At 46.0% G+C, this 23,002-nt stretch overlaps 1 protein-coding gene across 2 annotated transcripts in view; it reads left to right on the forward strand.

Annotated features, from left to right (window-relative positions):
* LOC146202194 (organic cation transporter protein-like) overlaps positions 1–23,002 on the forward strand; it is a 101,524-nt gene that overhangs the window by 65,952 nt on the left and 12,570 nt on the right. Inside the window, exons 4-7 of one of the 2 annotated variants that reach the window (XM_084588009.1) lie at positions 4,280–4,434; positions 9,587–9,755; positions 11,176–11,326; positions 14,860–14,945. In XM_084588009.1, the coding sequence (XP_084444135.1) occupies positions 4,280–4,434; positions 9,587–9,755; positions 11,176–11,326; positions 14,860–14,945 (561 nt within the window). The remainder of the gene's footprint in view (positions 1–4,279; positions 4,435–9,586; positions 9,756–11,175; positions 11,327–14,859; positions 14,946–23,002) is intronic. The other variant, XM_084588010.1, reaches the window with a different exon arrangement.

Consider the following 23,002-nt stretch of genomic DNA (forward strand, 5'->3'; position numbering starts at 1 on the left):
CATCGGGCCCGTAGCGATGAAAGGCAGACTGCTCTTCCGAGCGATAACCTGGTTTGCGTGTACAGTGATGCACCTGCATTCGTGATGCTTTCTTCGGCTGGTACTGGAAACTCTTTCTCTGAGGGGTTGTAGAGTACAAAATGGGGATCAGATTTCGATTGCTCACTCGGACCAGCAGGGTCAGACATTGTTGATCCTGATGGCACTAGCGAGTTGTAAAAGAAAAAAAGCTTTTTCGTGCCGGTTTTATTGAAAATTTTCCAAGCATCTTATGATGCCAGGCTTTAACCTCCCATGTCTATTTCGGGCATATTACATTAATTCCAGAAAGGACAGATACCAATCGGTTAAAAACTCTCGATGGATATATCGTCCGGTATAGGTGCCAAATTGTTCCACCAAGAATCTGCGTTGTCGTGCATAACTAGGTATCATTGACTTAAAGTTTTATCCAAACACACACGCACATTGCATGTACTGTACTCGAGGCGGCATGAGATGAGAATGAGGTTGGTCAACTAGTTCTTATTCACGTCGACCTCGCAAAGCGCGACAAAGTTCGCCGTGCTTTTTTTTTTTTTTTTCGGTTTAGGTCATGAAAATATGGATGATGTTTTGCTGAGGAGCATACGGGTGTGCCATATAGGAACTCTAATACTAGGCTAATTGTTAGCCAGCAGCTAAGCATTACTACTGAAATCAGCTGTTCGCTAAGGTTTTCCATTGTCGCCTTTGTTGTTTGCCTTCTACCTTAAACCCATTTGCTCCCGTATTATTAGAATAGAATAGAATTTATTTCAGCAGAATCGGGATACATTTACTAGAAAATGTTAGTTTGCTGATCACATCTGCTGAGGTTCGCGAGGCAAAAGGCGTCTCTAAGCTGCTTCACGTGGCCTCGTGACCTTCACGCACGCTTCGCGACAAAGAACAGCGCCAGTATTTGCTAGACGTAAATCTTGCAAATCACAAAGGTAACCAAATCACATCCAATCTACAAACAGCCAAACATGACACAGCCTCTAACAACACGAAAAAAACAGACAAAGAAGTAATAAAAACAGAACAAAGCATCTAGAAGAAACAGCCAATAACAACAATACAGCTACACACATTTTTTGATAACGCCCGCAGGTACATACATATACGCAGAAGTTAGCAAGGTGTGACTGCAACAGAGCCGCAAATGAAAGCGTTCTAGTTTCAAGTAAACGTGCTACATGAGCCGGTCTTGTTTTCTTCCATTTATTTCAAGTTTTTCGTTCACGTCTCGATAAAATGAATAACGTTGTCACGACATAGCCTAAGAGAACATAACTGATATCAATTTGCAGCCTTTAGCAACAGTGCTCCTTTACCTTTCTTTTTAAAAATTTAGCGTACTTTAAGAGCATTAGCTGTAACTATACCTACATTTGAAGGTTTCTCCATCGCTCCCAGATTCAAAATGGCGGCCAAGTCACGTGATCATAGATACGGCATTGTAAATAATTTCTTAGCTACTACGTGACTCCATACAATGGAGTCCACCACGTGGTCCCCCATGTGTGACTTCATGATTTCCAAAAGGAAGGGTCGAGGACTGTCAAGTCTGCAACATTTTTTTGTTCGCAAGGCTTGTCTTGGTCCTGCAAGTCTTGAATTGTGTGAAGGGCGCAAATAACGTACGGAATTATCGCAACCTTCGTGCAAGTCTCTCGGTAGGAGTCCACGCGCCGTGCCAACTTGTTTCTACCTCCAGAGTCTTATAGAGTAGGCCTTGTTCAATAGTTCGTGCATTAACTTTTTCAACTTGTTCGTGTTTTTTCTTTTTGAAATCAAGACGCCACCCATTCTTTGTAGCTGTGCTCGTTAAGCGCTTCATTTTTCTTACGTATTCGCACCGACTGGACTGACTCGTGAGGGGCCTCTATGGGGATTCCCTAAGACAATTGCGAACACCTTCAGTTTCTCCCTTATAACCTCTCCAGTAGGCCAATGGCTTAGGTTGTTGTTGATTATAATAGTGGTGAATTTTTTGGTGTAAAGGAAACTGGCAATTAGCGCCAGGCAGAAGGTTGATGGTTGACTCAGGTTTATAGCTGTACTCAAGGGGATGTTTGTAAAAAGAAGGTAAAATTAACAGCGGTGTAGAGATCCTAAAATTAAGAAACTGTTAGTAATGACGGTATATAGACAAAATTCTTAAAAGACTAAACGTTTGGTCTTAGGGTTTTATGGCTTAGGTTGTTGTTGATGATGATAGTGGTGAATTTTATGGTGTGTAGTGCCTTGAGATCTCTGCGCTGCAAACCCAACCATGCATCGCCATTTTTGCGCGCGCTTGTCGAGCACATGCGCAAGGCAATGTGCGAAAACTGGTAGACGGCCGCTGTACTCCCGATCCGCGGACTCACCGCTCGATAAACTTTGTTCGCTCTCCCTTTCTCTTTCGGTGCAGCGCTCTCCACAAGATTCTTATGGCTTCTAATTTTTTTCTATTTCCCAGCACATTGAGTTCTGTATTTTAAGATTGAAAGCACTTCTACCCCACCTCTCGAGATTTCATGGGTGCAATGAAAGGAAAGACCACGAGGCTTCAGCTGGACACGGTGGGGAAGGAGAGGGCGGAATTGAGTAGGCATGAGAAGACAACAACGAGTGTACAATTTGGCCATGGCCCGGCAGGTTATAAGTGACAATGGATGGTATAGTACATTGGGCATGTCTAGGACATGCATGGCCCGCCAGAAATTTGACCTTGAAATGACCTTGGCCGAATTTGAGCGTAAGGGCTCAGGTGAAAACTGGCTTTGTCCATGCCCGAAATTGGGAAATGGGGCGTAAACCCTACCGCGGCGGCCGCTTTCCGATGGAGGCGAAGCGCAAAGGCGTCCATGTGTCTTACGATGTGTCTGCACATTAAAGATCCCCAGATGGCCGAAATTATTATGCAGCCCTCCACATACGGCACCTTTTTCTCGCTTCTTTCATTCTCACCTTCCTCCCTTCCCTTACGGCGAAGACCACATGTTTATCGAGGAGTGCAACAGATACTCCGCCTTTCTTTACCTGAACCAATTTAAATTCTACCCACGTTAAAACCGATTCAGCTCACTCCGAAAATTAGGTCGGAAATTACTTAAACGTGTACGGACAGTCGAGATTTCGACATTTTTGTGCGATTCTACGTCGCTTGCCGGAATCAAACCGTCTCATTTTTCTTACTTTCTCTCCTCTATCCATAATTGTAAAACAGCGCGAACAACGGTAGACAAGCACGAGAAAGACACGGGACGAGCGCTGTCCCGTGTCGTTCTTGTCTACCGTTGTTCGCGCTGTTTTACAATTATGAACGTCTACCAACTTGCCCGATTGAACATTCTGCTTAGCCATATTCCTCTTTCCATGTCTGTCCCCAAAAGTCATTCCTGTATTTTCTATCCTCTTCTCACGGCCGCTTAGTGTGCATGCTCCACAGAGGAAGAAATCTTTCCGCACAGTGCTCCTCCGGCATCCGCGCATTCCGCAGCTTGTTCCGACGCTCAGCTTTCTTTTTCTACTCCACCTTCCGCGGTTTTACTTCCGTCCCTCATTAGGCATTTTCAGACAGCTCTTTTCTACTGTTTATTGCCTCTACCAGCCTTTTTTATCAATGAGCACTTTGCTGGTCTACGGCAGTCGCTCAACGAACTCTGTTTTAACAGATAACTGAGCTGATGAACTTCTGTGTTGAGAAGCAACAGGTGATACATAAAGGCGCTTGCAGCTGATAACGTGCACGAGAATCGCAGTGGAGGAGAGTTTTCAGCGTTTTGACGCTGTTGCCTGAAAGACTGCCCCAGTGTGGTGACGTCGTACGTGATGACATTATTACAAAACTGTTGGGAAAGCTGGCGGTGGAATTACTATAGACACTGCCTGGCTGTTCCGGCTTAGTCATATTTGTTTAACTACAGGCACTGGCCACTGGCTACGACTGCATGACCAGAGCTAACGCGAGCGTATGAATCCATGTAGGGTGTCAAGTTGAAATTCAGTGCGATTTCAGCAAGAGGTGGTGGAATGGTCAGGGGTTTTCTCTGTTCTTGCAGCTTGTTCAGAGATCTTGTTGCTCAGCTTGTTCAGCCTGTTCAGAGGTTCGAAATTCTCCTGTGCAACTTAGCCCAGAACACGCTGCAATGCCCGAAATTCGTTTCAGTGTAATTTAGTTGCACTTTTTATTTAATTTTCCACGCTTCAACGCAACCATCATTCAAGCATATGGCGAACCTAATATGCACGTCCTTGCTATTTTCAGGTACGGACGAAGGATAACGGTCTTACTCACCAGTCTGCTGATGCTCATCTTTGGAATGCTAACAGCTTTCAGCTGGTCGTTGACGGTGTTCAACATTACACGATTCGTCGCGTCGCTTGGCATCGGAGGCATACAGAGCACGACGGCCACGCTGTGTAAGTTCATGTCCTTTTGTTTTGTTGAAGTCATGACGGTTAGGAGACTTCGGAGGCTGCTTTTCCCCCAGATGGGGTTATGTGCGTCAAAAACCGCTCAAGCGCGCACTATATTTAAATCACTGGTCAAAACATGCGCATCAATCAAAAGAACAATACTTTGGGCGATTATTTAAAAAAAAAAATTGTACCAGACATTGGTTTAAACACTTTTTCAGTTAATTTCATCGTTGTTATCGCAGTTTGTGCCACATCAGCGCTCGTGGAGTGTTAATGGAATGCACATTTTCCTTTAGGGAAGTGAAAGGCCATGTTTCTGCGTTTTTCACCGGAGATTCGCTGTGAAGCGGGGTATAGCATAACAACCAAGTATTCCCGTTTTAGTTATCATTTCTCACGCTTCCCGGCCCTTGCCGAAGGAAGGGGCTCAGTGACGATCGAATGTTTCAAAATGCGCAGCGAATAGCTTATTCACTTCGTGGCGAAAACGTAGGCAACGAACGCGCCCGTCTACGTCTCGGCACTTGCACCGAGCAGCAGACAGCGAGGCGCCATAAAGGAGCCTCGTAAAGCAACGTTGCCGCGCAAGCGGCTACCGCTGGTCCCAGAATAGCACCTTTTTAACAGCGCAATCTCTGGAATATGCCACAGTCACAGATGAGGGCTATATCGCTGTATTTTTGCGTCACGAATGTTTGAGGTCCGAGGTTATGATACTCGGCTCGAGTCACTTGAATTACTCTCCCTCTGCCCACGTAGTAATTGATGTTGGAGCAAAGTTGCGATTGACGCCTTCGCTGGAATGAGGGCTATCGTATAGTGCAGAGATTCCTACCGCGTGCAACGCTTTAACATGGGCGCACTCTTGCCAGTATTGTATTGTGTTCCATAGACATGCTGTCCCCTTCGCTGCTCTCGAGATTGGATCCTTGCGTACATCTCAATTAGACTTCTTTTTTTTTTTTTTATGAAAGTTCAGTCCTGCTGCAACTACTACACGGCTGCTGTGAATTATGAATGGATAAATAATATTTAAGGAACCAGAGCTCACGGTGTGCTTAGCTACGTTATCGATTCAGAAATGTGGCGCAACAAACACAAACACAAGAGAAGAGAGACAACACACGCGCAACACGCGCGCGCTTCTCTTGTGTTTGTGTTTGTGTTGCGCCACATTTCTGAATAGTATGCAGCACCAACTAGCCCCTCAAGCCGTTATTTCGAACTACGTTATCGAAAATATTTGGTTTTTTATTGGTCTCCCTCTAGTTACACTATGAAACAGATTGTTACTCCTCTCATCTGTACACCAATAATTCTTACCCTCCGTGGTGGCTTAGTGCATATTTATGGCGTTCGGCTGCTGAAATCCAATGACGCAACATAGAATCTCGCCTGCAGCGGCGGCATTTTGCTACAAACTTTAAAAACATCTGTGTGCTGTGCATTGTAACCCCAAGGGGTCAAAATAAATCCGAAACCATTTAATATGGCGTCTTTCATAGCCCCCTCACGTGCAACTGTAGGACGTTAAACCTCACTTACCAACAATGCAATTTCCCTGGCGCTTAAGCATACATTCGAAGGGGGCACTAAATTAAATTTTAGTTATTGCCATGCGTTACTCGTACGATACACTATATGGGGCCATGCGGCCATGTTGCTCAGCTTTCATTTGTATACAAGAAAAAAAAAAAGAAAGCAGAGGCGATACCACTGTAGCTATAGCATGTGCTCCTCGTGTGATGTGGCGATGACATTTCATCATTCTAATTCGGATTTCAACATCGGTCATACCGCTCAAATTAAATGAATAAGCGAATGCGACTGGGCGAGCCGCATGTACGGCTTAATCTACCAGTAAATATACGACTCGAAGCAATTATGTCGAGGCTTTCGTCATGGTTTTAATTTGAAAGTAAAATAGCACTACACTAACAGGATTATGTGACAAGGTCAACAACGTAGCTTTGATGTGTGTCGTGCCGTTTTTCGATGTTCTGTGGCCGTGAGCGTTGGCTTATTTTACTTTTAAGGTATATCCTTACAATTATAGCCCAACACGAAGTTTTGCTGAAATGCGTTTTATCATAGCGCCCCTTATGACGCCATCTCTCAGGCTGAATGGGTGCGAAATGCAGACGGCCTAATTTAGTACTCTTGCTGCGAAAAAAAAAAAAAAATCAACAAGTGCGACAACACACGCAATAAATGCAGAATATATGAGAGCTGGACATTTTGAATTTCATTTTTTTATTGTTAAATGAGCTACAACTGAAGTGTCTCTTTTAGCGTATACAATGACATATTTTGGCGCACGATTACTGCGTGACAACCGGCATTAGCCTCGGTCGAAAGCGGTAATGACGCTACAATGCCGTTTATTACACGCCGTTTATTATTATTATTACGTTGCTGTAGCTCCGGTAACAGCCGTGTGGTCTCCGCCCGAGTATTTTAGTCACAGCTGGCAGCGCAACGTCGCTAAGATGGAATAATTCTTTTACAACGTTTACCGAACTCCGCTGAGTGCTGGTTGTGTATTTCCATCGCCATTTAATTGCAGTCGCACCTTTTAGTATAGCCAAACGCAGAACATGTGTAATTAACGCTTTGCGCGGTAAATGCTAAGCCAGCGAACATGAAGCGCTCTATTTTCAAGCGTTCAAAAAAAAATATTTTTGTTTGTTTGTTTTTCAACTAGACAACATCTTCATGAAAAGGGCTGCGCAGTACACCTTACTCTGAGAAATCAAAATGAAACATACCTTGTACTAATATTTAAAGCAATACACTGAGCCTGACAGATAATCATTTAAGGCTGATTTCCTAATTGCTGATGGCTTGCGAGAAAATTCGGCGATTTAGAAGGTGTAAAACCGAAAAAACTGTGATTATAATTGTTGACAGCATTAATACCATACTTTCTCACTGGACTAGCAGTATTTATTTTCAATGTATTTATTTTACGTGCGCATGATATGTTTAGCTACATGTACTTGAAGGACATGGTTAATTAGAATTACGTTGGAGAAGCCTTTATTGTGCATTAGATGAAGTTGGGGGGATGGTGAAGAATTTTTTTTTCTTCGCTGAAACCTTCAGACAAAAGTTTCGTGCCATATCTTTTAGGCCACATGCACGTCTCATGCTAAATTACTACCGTAATGTGGTGTATCATAACATATTGTTACGGGGTAGTTAAGCTTGGAGCAGAGGGCGGACACGGAAGACAAGGCTTTCAAACAGACGTTTTCTGCAAGCACCAGCCGACTCTATTGAACGTCGTCTACGTCTACGTCGGTGTTATACATATTGCTCACTTCAGAGCAGGTGTATTTCAGTAGTCTCTCTGCTCTCAACAGGATGACTTTAAACGAGGGATAAGCTCGCAAACAAATCCACGACTACACTACATGTCAGTGCTGAAAGCATTTACAGATAAACGGCTTGAAATCGTCCATCTAAAAAAAAACTCGAGTAAAACTTCTTTTAGACGTCTGTTTTCTTTTTTTTTATCTTAAGACGTTTATTAGACGTCGCTTATAAACTTTTAGTTTGTTATAGTGTTTAACGTTCCGAAGTGACTCAGGCTGTCGGGGACGCCGCAGTGGATGGATCCGGATTAATTTAGACCATCTGGATTTCTCCATCAAAAAGTAGCCACTCAATGTTGCGGGTTCGGCCCGTCATTTGCTGTCTCCAACTGTAGCTTCAACTTCAGTGCCAACAAAAGGGCAGAATCCGATGCGCAGTCCTCTCGATTCGGAGTGGTGGAAACCCTTCCGTTTTGATTCACTATTTATGCGTGCCTTCGCGTTACTCTTGTCGATAACAGACATTTTATTTTATTCCGCGACCCAGAAGACCCAGCAGATAAGTCTTGCGAGGAATCTAATTATTGCTCAAAGTGGACACTTCTTCCAAACTTTCTCCTCGCCCAATACTTCCGAATATAGACTGGACGTGCAGTTCTGACTCGGGCCCAAGCCCAAACAGAGGTTGCCGAGACTTACGTCGACCGACGGCAATCATTGGCGTATGTGCGCACCCAGTAGTCGTAGTAGTAGTCGTAGTAGTGGCGCATTAACAGTCTGTGCCAAAAGTAATCAGATTGCATCGTTTCCTTGTCAGTATTATTCTACTTCTTATTTCCAAGACGCTTACGTTGAAACCCTCATCCCCTAAACCTGTGTCAGGAACCATTGTCCTATGCTTTTTTTTTTTAGACTTGTCGGGTATGGACACAGCTGTAAGGGCTCCACATGTGAAAGCCAGGCCATGGATACTGGCATGATACTGGTTACTTTTGGCAAAGACAATTAATACGCATACAGTGCTGCGCACGTTAGAAAAAAATTCGAAGACACTTTGGCGACTAAAATGATGAAAGGCGAGAGCCTGAGTGCTGCATTCTGCTACGCGACTGTTGCGCATGTAGCGATGAATGCTGCTACGAGTAAAGCGCGCGACTACTCTCACATTCTGCGGGTGCATTTATTCAGTGAATTCTGCATGGCAGCGACAAGATCGCGCTCCTTGTATCTTCGCAGTTGTTCTACGTTTACTTTTGTGTTATTCTGCGGGTGCATTTATTCAGTGAATTCTGCATGGCAGCGACAAGATCGCGCTCCTTGTATCTTCGCAGTTGTTCTACGTTTACTTTTGTGTTGTTTTTGCCGCGTGCGTGACATTAATTAGCAATTTAATTAATCACGCAACTGTCACAAATTAGTGAATAATTACCAAGTAGCCATTAATTAGAAATGATTCATTGATGCTTAATTGGTAATAAAAATTAACTATTGATTAGGCATTAATTAGTGATTGATCATTGATTACCATATTTCAATATAAGGCAAACATTCGCGCATACTGTGGGAGCGCTCTGTGATTGGTAGAGTCCTCCATGACGTCATCCCGTCTCGACCAATCAGAGCCGCCGCAAAAGCGTGAGAATTTTGCTGACGATAACGATGAGGCAATAAAGGCTTTCGCCTTAAAATGTAACCAGTAGTAATGAGCTGTGCAAAGTGGGCCACTGAAGGAGGTGTTCCTTGCTTGCTGCCGTCTCGCCCGCCCTTCAGCGTAGCTGCGACGAAGGCGTGCGCCTCTAACATTGCTCGACGGCATCCGTGCGCGGCGCGTGTAGTTGTGGAGACGGTTCCGTCCCGCTACCGGCTGCTGTTTGGCGCCACGTTCGGCGCCGGCTGGATCTCTGGTCAGCTAGGCCTGGTGGCGGTGGCGTGGTTCGTGCGCCACTGGTCTACGCTGCAGCTGACCGTGTCGCTTCTCAGCTTGCCTTTGATCGTCAACTGGTGGTGAGTAGCCGACGCATGAGGGAAATCCATCAGCACCGTTTTATTTTTTGTACGCGTGTCAAATTTTCTGAAATCATTTTTTTTTTTTACCAGGAAGTAGACGCTCTAAATTTGAAGATTTTCGGGTTAAAATGCACTTGACACTTATTTAACTAGAGTGCTGAAGTGACATTAAAATTAATAAACGTCCGCGGAGAAACGTGCTACATCTTTGCTAAAAGAAACCTTCTAAAACGATACAACAAACGTCACCACCTGCTAAACACTGTGCACTTCCCAGGAGGCTTTACACACATGAAGTAAGATTAACCGGCCAAGAAGACGCACACAGGAAAAATCGACACAGAAAGAAAGAGGCTGGTTTCTGCGGAGGTTGCGGAGGTTTTACACACCTTTCAGGAGACCTCGAACAGTCGAAATGCGAGGCTTTACCGTCTGATGAAGCCGATACAAGAGGATCAGAAAGAAAGACTGTCACCTGTGACTTCCGGGACCCTGAGGCGTCTTGGCAACGGTTACTTTTAGAAATCATGCAGGGGCATATAAAAATGAAAATGAGATCTGACATAGAAGTGAAACAAAAATCAAAACAAAGCAATTCAAATAATATACGTGTAGAATAAAAAAAAAGCCTAATTATGTCAGGCGGAAAAAACAACAGACTGTGTCATATATCATCAAAATATTTATTCTTGCCCAAGTCCCCTGTCCGCTTTTAGACTGCAAAATTGTGACATTATGTTTACCTTTTATAACAATGGGAACAATGCGATGTAAAAACAATTTTTATTAACCACTTTTTCGAATGGGCATTTAGCTCGGAAGGCGCCGAATAGGCAAAGCATTCACGAAGTCGCTAAAGGTTGATCGCCAACGCACGGCTACATTTACTTTACCTCTTTTACCAGTCTGTATACTATATATAGTAATAAATACCTGCCGCTATATATCTGTTTGCAGTGCTTTTTTTCTTGCTGACAGAGTGCAAAAGAAGATCGAATTGATACGACCATGTTCACTGTTGCCACCTTCTGATGGTTTCTGGGCAGTTTTTCTGCCGGCGTCGCACTAGTGCAGTTTGTGAGTCCATGTTTGGTTCTTACTCATCATGTCAGATGCGAGCATATTGCGCCAACCGTTAGTGCTGGTTTCGAAAGAAGCAGTCAACTTACAGATGTCTTTAAGTGACTAGGCTTTGTAGAATACGCGACCCTATAAGAAAACCTTGAAAAGAAAAAGAAAACTTGCACTTTAAGCTGCCCGCGGCGCTTCCCAGTTTAACTACAGTTCTATACTGTATGCCGCGCATACGGGACTTTCGTCTTGATGGCAATTCGATCTTCGAAGAGGGCCTTTTCCACAGCCACGTCTCCTCCGAAGGACATTCAAGTGTATGGTTGGGTCGTGCGGCTGTTCACAGGTTCCTGCCGGAGTCGCCGCGGTGGCTTCTCTCTCAGGGCCGCACCTCCGAGGCCAGGAGTGAGCTGCGGCGGGCGGCCACGCTGAGCGGGAGCCTCGCAAACGGAGATCATGCCACAAAGCCCGCCACCGGGGTCGCCAGTGGTGCAGCGGTAAGCCAGCCCCGAATTATGCGTCTTCTTGCAGCATGTTACGACAGAGCACCGGAGCATACGCATTCCACCAGCCCCCGCTGTCATCTGGAGCGCTGTACTCTGTTGTTTGCCGTGTAGATTAACCCGGCGCAAGAAATAGCGCAGCAGACCTTAGTACGAAACTTCCGCCGTTTTCCTACGAATTCGCAACTCATTCACTCAAGAAAATGTGCTCGCTAGATTGTAATCGCGAGCAGTGCAGTGGTTAGATGCCAAACTACTGTGCTGGAGTTCCCCGGTTCGAACCCGACCGCCAGCGGTTAGCTGCGTTCTGATGAGGGCGAAACGAAGAGGAGTTCGTGCGTTGTGCGATTTCAGTGCGCGTTAAAGAACCCCGGGTGGTCGAAATTGCTCCGTAGCCCTCCACTACGACTCCTCTTTCTCTATTTTCACTTTCACTCCCACCTTTCTCCGTCGCGGTTCAGGTGTTCAAGAGCGGTCAGGTCAAAACGAGACCTGTGAACGCAGGCACATGCAGGAGGCAAAAAAAAAAACAAATAAGAAAACCAGGAGGACGCTTATCCTTCGCTTAAGAGTAGACGCGATAGCACCTTTAACGTAGCCATTTGACTTCGCGATTTTTTCAGCGTTGAGAAACATGCGCAGAGTTTGACTGGCAAAGTGCCAACCGCGTTTAGGGGCAACGTAGGCGCAGTATCTGTCTCATTTCTCGGTGGACACACCTACTAAACGTGGTGGTGGTGGTGGTGGTGGTGACTATGGTTTATTTTTGGGGAGGGGGTACTGGTCACGTCTTATGTTAGCCATCTTTGTGGCATCACTCTTGGTGACCAGGGGGAAGGGGAAGTTGGGATTAGGGACACCTACTAAACGTAAGTGTGTCCGCATACAATCCGCCTTTTGCGCGAGTTTTCTGCGCATGCGCGAAGCCCCAGCGGCGACTGATGAAAACACTGAGCGGCGTCGACGGCGCTGCTCGTCGCCGCACTCATAGCCAACGCACGGGGGCTGGAGGCGCGGTCACGTTCACAGCCTCGGTAAAACGATGCCAACCACCTGTGCCGCTTACGGCTGCCACTCTCGAGGCGTGCCGGGATGCAAGACGCGTTTTGTTAGGTTTCCTTCGGCGAGCCGCGACCTGCACCGGCGTGAAGCTTGGATTAGGGCAACCAAGCGTCAAGACGTGAATGGGCGACCTTGGCAACAAGTTTAGGAGGTGTTGCCTTGGCAGCCGACTGCGCGCTCTCGACTGTGCGAAAAACACTTCGTTACAGGTATGTATGCATCTAAAGGAAATGTGCATGATGAAAAGTATCTACCGGAGTTTGCACCAAGCCTGTAACCCACCAGTGATAGCCGCAATGAGCATTTGTTCGGGGCGTCTGATGGCGATGTATTTTGTCGTTTGTTTTATTCGTGTGCAAAGGGGCCGGGTAGCGCAGATATCACAGGTGGCTGCGTGCGCTAGACCGTAATATTTAGCATGTTTTATCGCGACTGCCGCCTGACTAAAAATAAAAAAAAAGGGTGTTTGTTGTGATGCACCGCCTTTAGCGAGCCGAGTGGTTGAGCTGGTCATGAGGCTCGCGAACGGCAGTGCATTAAAACGCCGTATTTTTTTTCTTGTTAGTCAGGTGGCAGTCACGATAAAACATGCTAAATATTACGGCCTAGCGCACACAGCCGCCTGTGATATCTAAGCTACCTAGCCCTTTCGCACATAAAGATAAGAAGGGACAAAATACATCGCCTTCAGGCCCCGGTGCAACTGCAGCAATCACGCACCGAAGAAATCCTCATTGCAGCTATCACTGGTGCGCTACAGCCTGGGTGAAAACTCCAGTAGGTACTTTTCATCATGCCTATTTCGCTTAGATGCATACATACCTGTAGTATCTGTTTTTGCCGCTCGGAGCATATGACGCACTTGACACTTGCACGACGCACAGTATTTTTTTTTAATTAAAGGCTCGCCTTCGTGCACGCCAAAGCAACCGGACTTTGTTCCTTTAATGTACGCAATCAGATGCACTTCGTTAGGGAGCTTGATAATTTTCGTCTTCGTCCAACCGTTTGCAAGGGCAAGGAAACCGCCCGGCACAATAAATGAGTCTCCTGGAGGGTTCATGCTCGTTCACTTGCAGAGTGGATCGCTCTGGACGTAGAACATGGTTGGTTCCTGACCGAGATGCGCATCCGATATGTAGGAGATTCACATGTGTCACCGAGTTGTTGATTCCGCAGAAATCGCGGCGGAGGCAGAAATGAACGTTGGAGATCCTTTCACAACAGAATGACCATTCTCTGCGCACCGAGAACCTTTTCACCACTGCGACCACATCCGTTCTGACTCCTGAGACCAGAAACCGGCTACAGCTCTGAATCATCCATTGCCAGAAATGCAGCGCGTTTCCTGCAGGTGTGCATTCCGGCCGGGACAATGCCCTTTTCACGGGGTGTGTATATGTGACTCTCTGCCGATCTTCGTGGATGACGGAGGAAGCGACGCCCATTGCACCATTCCGGCGCCGCGGTGACCGCATTGTGCTCGGTAACTCAAGACACCCCGCGCATATGCGCCGCTCAAAGTCACAGGAGACGATTCCACCTAGCTCTGCAGCATCAACAAACCCCTGGCTGCTTTGCCCTTTGAGATCCCCCTCTCTCTCTCTCTCTCTCTGCCCCCACGCTCTCCTGTCTGCCGAAAACCTGCACGCTGAGAGCGTCTCATTATGTCACGTCGAACACGGCCCGCGCTACACGCTCTTACAATACGAAGATAGTATATGCGTACGTGCGTTATGAGTGGATTGTGAAAACGCTCTACCTTCCCCCATACTGCGTGAACATGATATGCTGCAATCACTGTCACTACTTTCCGCTCCGAGGCCAAAAAAGGGGGGAAGCTTTCGCTTTCTACCAGAGTTGGCGTGGCCATTTCGTATGGTGTGCTTTCGCGTCGTCTGCTACACTGCCGCTCAATGTGTTTCCCGACCGCTCCCGCATGATGGCGCCACATCCTCGCGCAAAAGGCGGATTGGCTGTAAATACGTCGTCGGTTCGAAACCCCATCGCAAACTAGGCTCTAACTTGACTAGCAGATGGCGGTAAATGGGAAGCGAAATTGTATGAAGTCCCCCTGAACACTACACAAATAGCGGTTGCGTCACAATTTTGACACGAAATCAAGTGCGTATTTTTTCCGACACGTTTTTCTCAACCCTGGGTTACTGCGATGGCGACGACTTTTCGACTGAACGAGTGGGCGCTATCGCGTAAAATGTAAATCGGTAGACCTTTATTGAGCACCATGTTGTTTATCTTACTGGTCGCCTGAAATGTCAAAAATACGCTTTTCTGGATGAAGCCACCATAGGCCTCTACCCTATGAGCCTTCTGGGAAGATTTTCTATTGAAGAACGTCTTCGCAGCGCCTTTTTAATCTACTCCGAAGGCATTTAAATCTTTGCTACTGAGAAGTTCCTCGCAGTGAACCAAAATCTACTCTTTTTATTTCCTTCTATTATCAGGACTCAGCGGAGAACGGGTTCAACTTCATGGACCTGCTGAAGAGGCCGAAGTTACGGCGTTTTACCATGGTTTTCTTCATCACTTCGTGAGTTAATGACCATTTGCTGTCTTCTGTTATCTTATTGCTCGGACGTTAGTAAGGGACAAGGCGGGCAACGTCATCACGAATATGGACAAGATAGTCAAAGTAGCCGAGGAGTTCTATACAGATCTCTACAGTAGCCAAAGTAGTCAGGACAGTAATGAGATTGGCGGTAGGGAAAAACAGACGTTCCACCAGTGACGAAGGACGAGGTCAAGAAAGCATTAGAAACTATGAAAAGGGGGAAATAGCTGGAGAGGATCATAACGACAGATTTCTTGAAGGACGGGGGGGATATCGTGCTAGAAAAACTGGCCACCCTGTATACGCAGTGCTTGGTGTCATCGACAGTACCTGAGCCATAGAAGAATACAAACACTATTCTCATTCATAACAAAGGGGACTCTAAGGACCTTAAAAATTACAGACCAATCAGCCTACTGCCTTTTACATGTAAGGTATTTACTAAGGCAATCGCTAATAGAATCAGGACAACCTTAGACTGCAATCAAGCAAAGGATCAAGCAGGTTTTCGGAAACGGTATTCTACTATCGATCATATCCATAACATCAACCAGGCGATATAAAAATGCTCGGAATATAACCAGCCGTTATACATAGCATTCATTGATTACGAAAAAGCATTTGACTCAGTTGAAACATCGGCGGTGATGCAGGCATTGCGAAATCAGGGGGTAGACGAGCCGTACGTGAAAGTGCTGGAAGATAGTGGCTGCACAGCAACCATAGTTCTGCATAAAGAAAGTAACAAAATTCCAATAAAGAAAGGAGTCAGGCAAGGAGACACAATCTCCCCAGTACTATTCACAGCTTGCTTAGAGGAAGTATTACTTGGAATGGGAGCAGTTAGGGATAAGGGTAGATGGAGAATAGCTCAGTAATCTGCGATTTGCTGATGGCATTGCCTTGCTAAGCAACTCGGGGGATGAACGGCAAATAATGATTGATCACCTAAATAGGAAAAGTAGAAAGGTAGGCTTGAAAATCAATATGTAGAAGACTAAGGTAATGTTCAAGAGTCTCGGGAAGGAACAGCAGTGTACATTGAGTAGCGAAGTACTGGAAGTAATAGGCGAATATGTCTACTTAGGACAGGTAGTAACCGCAGATCCGGACCATGAAAAGGAAATAACAAGAAGAATAAGATTGGGATGAAGTGCACTTGGCAAGCACTTGCAGATTATGACTAGCAGCTTACCGGTATCGCTGAAGAGGAAAGTATACAACTGTTGTATCTTACCTGTACTCACCTATGGGGCTGAAACGTGGAGGCTAACCGAGGGGGTTTTACTTAAGTTGAGGACAGCCCAGAGGGCTATGGAACGAAAAATGGTAGGGGTAACATTAAGAGATAGGAAGCGTACAGAGTGGTTCAGAGAAATAACTCAAATCACCGACATTCTAGCGGAAATTAAGAAAAAATGGACATGGGCAGGACATGTAGTGCGAAGAGAGGATAACCGATGGTCGCTGAGGGTAACAAACTGGATTCCAAGGGAAGGAAAGCGTAGCATGGGGCAACAGAAAGTTAGGTGGGCGGATGAGGTTAAGAAGTTCGCAGGGGTCAAGTGGATTCAGATAGCACAGAACCGGGTTAAATGAAGAAATATGGGAGAGGCCTTCGCCCTGCAGTGGGTATAGTCAGGCGAACAATGATGATGATGATGATGATGATGATATCATATGCCGTAGCAATTATAACATTCAGCGATGTTGCGCGCATGTCGAGGCGTTAAACCTACAGCAGAAATTTCTCAGTCGTTTCCTCTGTTTAGAATAAGTCGTTCGCACAAAAGACACTAATACTTTTGGGAGCTGCAACATCGTCGTCTAGCGTCCGGAGCCATTGCTTGTACTTCGTGGCTGCGCCCACAACTTGAATTTGACGCTAGATGTCATTTCTTGAGAAATGAAAACTGCCCGGAATGTTGACGTTTACAAGGTCCTCCCACTTTTCAGAATCTCAAGCGAGTGTTCCGCGCACACATTTCTTTCTGACGTCAGAGCCAACCGTGTCTGAGTATGTCGCTCTTCGCACAAAACGCTTGCCGTTCAGGACTATGGCGAAAGTAGACTTCTGTATACGAACCGTGGTCCAGTACACGTGGCGGAAAAGCACCTCTTTTGACTCTGGGGATTTTCATTGTTGTGATTGTTGGCTGGACATTCTCAGCCAAGTGATAAATTTCACCAACGTACAGTCACGTTTTCGGGATTAGCGAGTACTGCCCGCACATTCTCCAGCTTTTCACCTTCAGCTCTGCCGTCTAGGAGCTGTTAATGGCAACTTCAAACAACACATGCTGTCAACGTAAAATTCGCTGCTCAAGTGGAAAGAGGGGGGGACTTCGCTAGGTGAGCTCGTCCTGCCTATTCCCGTGTCATCCTCAGTTCCTTGTTTCTACAAGCTTATGCCTGGCTTAAATATTTGAAAACTAACAAACATTTATGCTGGCAAAGAGAGAAAGAAAGAGAGAGATATAGAAGGCAATGTGGAAAATAAGTTGATATTGATGGGTATAGGTAAAAAGTCCCTAGAAAACACTACCGCCGAAAAAAAGGCCCCTAAGGAAGCAGCCCCTAGCAAAAAACGTCTACAAGGCGAAAATCGACCCTAGGCAAGAATCCTAGGGAAAAAAAGGAAAAGAAAAGAGAAATTAATCGGATTCTTTCTTGACTTAAAAAAAAAATATGCAACAATTATTTGCGATCTCGGTCACCTGGGTGTCTGATATGTGTGCTGGCACTGCTGAAAACATGGCTAAGAAGCATGGTTAAAGAGTTGACCAGAAGGGGCCACCTGGCTAGTTTTATATAGTGCGGGTTCCTCTCCTTTCCGCTCATTAAGAACTCTAACAGACAAAATAATATTACTCATAAAGAAATGTACAATCGACTGGACGTATTGGTGGCCTTGGGGAACAGCCCACAACACAAGGCGTCATTGGAACACCGGTCAACCCTTCCGGTGGTGATTGTATAGAATTGTTGCTGCACTCAGTGTTGATGGAGATGCTGTACCTGTTTCACAAACTGTTTGCAGCGCAACAAAAGCAATAGGGGCGATCTGGGCCTATGAGGTTTGTGCGCAATACGTTACTGTGTTCTACCATAGCCTCCTTTATACTCTCTGTGCCTGTCAACACGGCGCGCGAACAATACAACGGCGCCGTCTGGTAAAGTTGCGCGGCGCCCTCGCTGAGGACTCCACTGACGTAGGGGTCGAGGCGCACGGGTGCGAACGTCGGCGCGAGGGCGGGAGCGCTGTTATTCGCTCGCGGGATAACTGTCCCTAAACATGAATTGTGCATATTCATCAAATTTACTTGTAAGGCCAACATCCTCTAAGCATAAAAAGTGACCATGATACTTGTTAAGCAAGGACACTAATGCTATGACATTTTATGTGAGGCAGTTTCAAGAAATTGCGCATGGCTCGAAAAACTGCATGACTGTTGCGCTAGTGCCAACGGTAATAGAAAAATTACAGTGCTAATCTATGCTGCGGTAAAATAAAGTTTAAGAAGAAAGGCATCAGTGTTTATTTACACATTTCACAACAGCAGTTGCTACACGAGTATTAGAAGTGGTGGTATGAATCGTTGCCATTAGTAGGAAAAAATGTTCACGGTGACTGCTGTCACTGATAGGGCACTTCAGAAGCCAGCTTGATTTGCAGATGATTGGAACAACTGCATCGCAGTATGCCATTGAGATCTGTAAGGAGAACCATTTCGGTATCAGCTGTTACTTTCGATCAATCAGCGCGTCGTACAAATGTTTTTTTTTTTTTTTTAACATGAAAAACAAGGAAGGCAAATATACGCGTTGCATCTTTCTGTTTCCCTCACTTCAAAGTAATTGTCACAATAGGTAAATCTTTTTTTCTTATTTTATCACAGAAGTGCGCAATTAGCAAAACAAAAAATACTGCGCTGGAGCACATGTAACATACCACACAGACGAGCTAACCAGGGAGGAAGTTAGCACCGTAGTCCGGAAAATACACGTGCATATATAATATTTTTATTACCTTACTGACGCATAACAAACATTATTTTTCACAGGCCTCAATGCGGTTTAGTACGAGTTTTGCGGTTTCCGATGCTAGAGAGGGGCACATCGATTTAGTTGACAAGGGAAACTATTATAGGCTTTGCACGATTCGGTTTAACTCACTTTAACGTAGTCATCTTCACAATAGGTAAAGCTTGTGCTTCTATTTTATCACAAAATTTCGTAATTAGCGTATACTGGGGAGAAAAAAAAGCTTTGCAGGAGCACATTCAACACACTACGCAGACGAGCTAGGCAAGGAAGCAATTAGCATTTCAGCCCAGAAAGCACACGAGCACTAACATTATTATTGCAGCATTGACGCTTAATAAACAGGTTTTGGTGCTGTCACTATGTTTCACCAGCCTCAAAGCAGCTGAACACTACGCAGCGATCGGCGGAAGGATAAAGCAAAGCTGGCACTTACCACTTGATGCAATGCTGTATTCCTGCAGCACCCGAAGGCTGATAAAAGTAAAAGCATGACTTTGCACGCTGCAAAACAATCCACGAAACAGCGAGAGAGCTACAGCGCGTGGCTGTCCGGACAGCTTTGCAACACAGCGCACCCGGCACTCGCCTGGCGACGGTGACCCTACGTCGCTGTCGCCATCTCTCGGCAGCTTGCGGCGTAACTTCTCAACGGAGGAGGAGCGGCGGCGATGGCCGCGGAGCGCGGAGTTGCCAGGCACAGAGAGTATAAAGGAGGCTATGGTTCTACGCTCCTATCGATGACGGAAGTGCATGAGAGCATCAGCAAAGCCACGTGCTCCACACTACCGCCATTGGCTCAGATCACTTTTTTCCTTCGGATGCGTCTAATGTCTTGTGAAATTGAGTATACGGAAGGCAGGCCGAGCGTTAGCCGGTATAACCACGACCAACCAGAAGCGCCACTATAGGGGAGAAAACCTGGGCCAGGGGGCGCTGTGCCGCTCTGTGCGTTAAAGTCCCTTGATAAAACGAAAGTAGCGACTTTCTGTGAACTTTGCCGCCGCTCCGCGCCCCCTCGCAGATCCTCCTCTCTCAACTCTCCCATCGGCGCTCTTCTCAACGGTGATTGGCTCCGCAGGCCGTCGCCGGGAAAAGCGCGCGAAAAGTTCGCTCTTTTTGTGTTTTCATTTTTAGCCGGCGCCATTTTTTAGGCAGCCGCTGTTTTGTATGAGCGAGCTCCCGAGCATTCCGCGCTTGCACTTCGCGCTATTCGCGCTGTTTTAATGCAGCGCTATACCCAGCTGCGGCATATTTATTTGCACAAGCTGTCGTGAAAAAGGCTTCATTTTTTTCGCAATTCCGAGCGGAAAGAAGGCCAACATTCGAATAAAAAAGTGGTTCAACAACATCAGCCGCAAGCACTTCACCCCGACGAAGACTAGTCACCTCTGCTGCTTCTGCGACGTACTGTGCATTTGTTCCAAGCGACATGAAACTGCTTGCAAGCGCATCATAAAGCTGATAATCTCACTTAATTCACTGATCATTTTGCGCCGTTATGCGCGTTATTGTTTTGACTTCATGGTTCTGCTCAACGTGCTATATAATAGCGAAAGCTGATGCATACAATGCGCATGCAATAGCCGCTTTAATGTCTGAACTAAAGGTCTCGCTTTTCAGCGCTAACGCGTGAAATGAAGGAGATTGTTAATTCATTAATAGGTTTATGTCGCAGGAGAGTGTAGAGGACTCTTTCGCAGAACTTGTCCACATAGTGTATATATATCCGCACATCAAAATTTTCTCTCTTTAGACCTTCGAAATTAGACCTCATCCTAATCTGGCGAGAATTGATGTCCTACCTAATTTGAATATTTACTGGTTACGTCCAAATTTCGGTGGGCCTCCCTCAGAATGTAGTCCCAGAAACCCCTTAAATTTGGCCACTTCAAAAGGTGGCAAAATTAATGACGAACCTCATTTGCGTAGTGCGATTTCAGGGATTACCTCCAAACTTAGGTGGGCCATTGCCAAAATTTAGCTCTCTGGACCCCCGAAGTTTGACCTCGTCCGATTTGACCAAAATTGGTGTCCAACCTAATTTGCGTATGACGAATTGAGTGGTGGCCTCCAAACCTAGGTGGCCTATTCCCAACAGTTAGCTCTCTGGACCCCCGAAATTTGGGCGTCATGTCCATTTTCGTAGCGTAGAGTAGCCGTCGGCCTTGGACCCGAGAGGTCTAGTGTGTACAAAGAAAACAATGCTGTTTGGTCTTGAGTTGACATAGCAGTATTTTGTACGTGCGCACCCTGTCGCAGTTATCGACATAAGGCCTGTACTTCTTCCACATTTTGCCACTAAAGAGTTGAAAGCGTTGTGGGTCACGTTTCTTTAGTCTAGTCAAAGCAAAAGAAAAAGAAAATATTGGTCATACTAAAATTAGAGTTGACACCAATGTGGATGAACTTCCGACAAGGTGAAGTATCGGTGGTCGACAGGGCCAAATTTTGGGGTACGGATGACGGGAAATCGGTGCCCTGATCTTGGCTCTCGGTTTCGGCTCGACGTCACTTCAAGGCTGCCGACAGCAGGAGCTAGATCCGTTTCATTCTTAACAGAAAAAAGTTGATATTCGATCGTTTTCAAGCAGCCGCGAAAATTTTTAACTACGAAAACAACTAAGCAGCTGCATGTGCACTTCGCGGTACCAACCTCAGTCTAAACCTTATTGAAAAATTTTAGGATGACCATCAAAGCATTTGTTCCAGCCTCTTGCTAGCAACTATCGCATTAATGAAACTCCGCTCGTTAACAACTGCACAAACTTTACTTCCGGTAAAATTAGTTTGAGGTGAAAATACATTTAACTCAGCATCGGTATGCTGAGAATATTCAGGAATGTTCAAATATATAGTAAATATTATGCTTAATATATTATGACGGGTTGAGACACACGGTAATGAAAAGTCAAAAGGAATGTGAGGTGTATGCAGCAAGCGGTTTTTGTTCATGCGGCAAGCGCTCGTAATTTGCACTTTCATTGCGCGTACGAGACGCTAATTTATGTGGCTCGCGGTACAGACAAGCAAGTCGCATGTCTTACTCGTGTCTTTATTCGATAACAGAGCGTGGAAAAAGCGCAAACTTAAGAGCGCGCGCGCGTGCCAGTCAATTTCCCGGATGGCGAAGGAGCGCTGCCCAAAAAAGCGTGCCGTGTGCAGCGCGCGCAGGCGGCGGGCGAGGATATTCGAGGAGGAATGTGCCGGAGTGGAGGAGAGTGTCGCTACTTTCAAATTATCGAGGGACTTTACTGTGCGTCAGCGCCCTCCATGGAGACCCCGTCAAAACCTCCGCGCAGTGCGGCCGCATCGTCTGCTCCCCGCCGCATAGAAAAGCATGCTGTCGTCTGCTCCGCGCTGCTTTCCAGCACGGGTTCGCGCGCGCGCGCTCGGTTGTTTCTCTCCTCCTCCGGCCGCATTCTGGTCGCCATCGCGCTCCAACAAAGGGGGCAAGAAAAAAAAAAAAGAAAAAAAAAACTGGAATAAAAATGTGAAGGCGCGCTTTTTTGCAAAACTCGTGAAAGTGTTTTTCTCCCTTCTCTCTTTCGTGTTGAAACGATGGTTGACGGTTGTTTTTTTTAGGTATCTGGTATCGGCTCGTATCTCGCACCTCTGTAACTGGCGGTGCCGCAGCAGCCATCGCGAAACCAAGTCGGCCTCAAGAAACAGATATATGTCATTAATGCCATCACTCGGCGCTTATAAAGGGAAAACACATACGTTAATCGTTCTATCCTCATACGCGATCCTGCTTCGGGAGCTCAAAACTGCGCATTCGCTAGAGGAGATAACTGAACTAGGGATTGCACAGCGTAGCTGTGGAATTACGAAGACAAAGGTTTACTTGGAGACATGTCCCCGCCTGCATGAAAAGTCGTCAGGCATTTCCTCGCTTTTCGTCTCGCGGAGAGAGGAAACTGCCGAAAAAATGGCATACCTCAGCTTCTCGTCAGTGATCCAGGTCATTAAGAAACCTCTCATCGTTAAAT

Source organism: Amblyomma maculatum, chromosome 1 (assembly GCF_055883805.1).
Source record: "Amblyomma maculatum isolate TAMU_Amacu chromosome 1, ASM5588380v1, whole genome shotgun sequence".
Taxonomy (NCBI): domain Eukaryota; kingdom Metazoa; phylum Arthropoda; class Arachnida; order Ixodida; family Ixodidae; genus Amblyomma; species Amblyomma maculatum.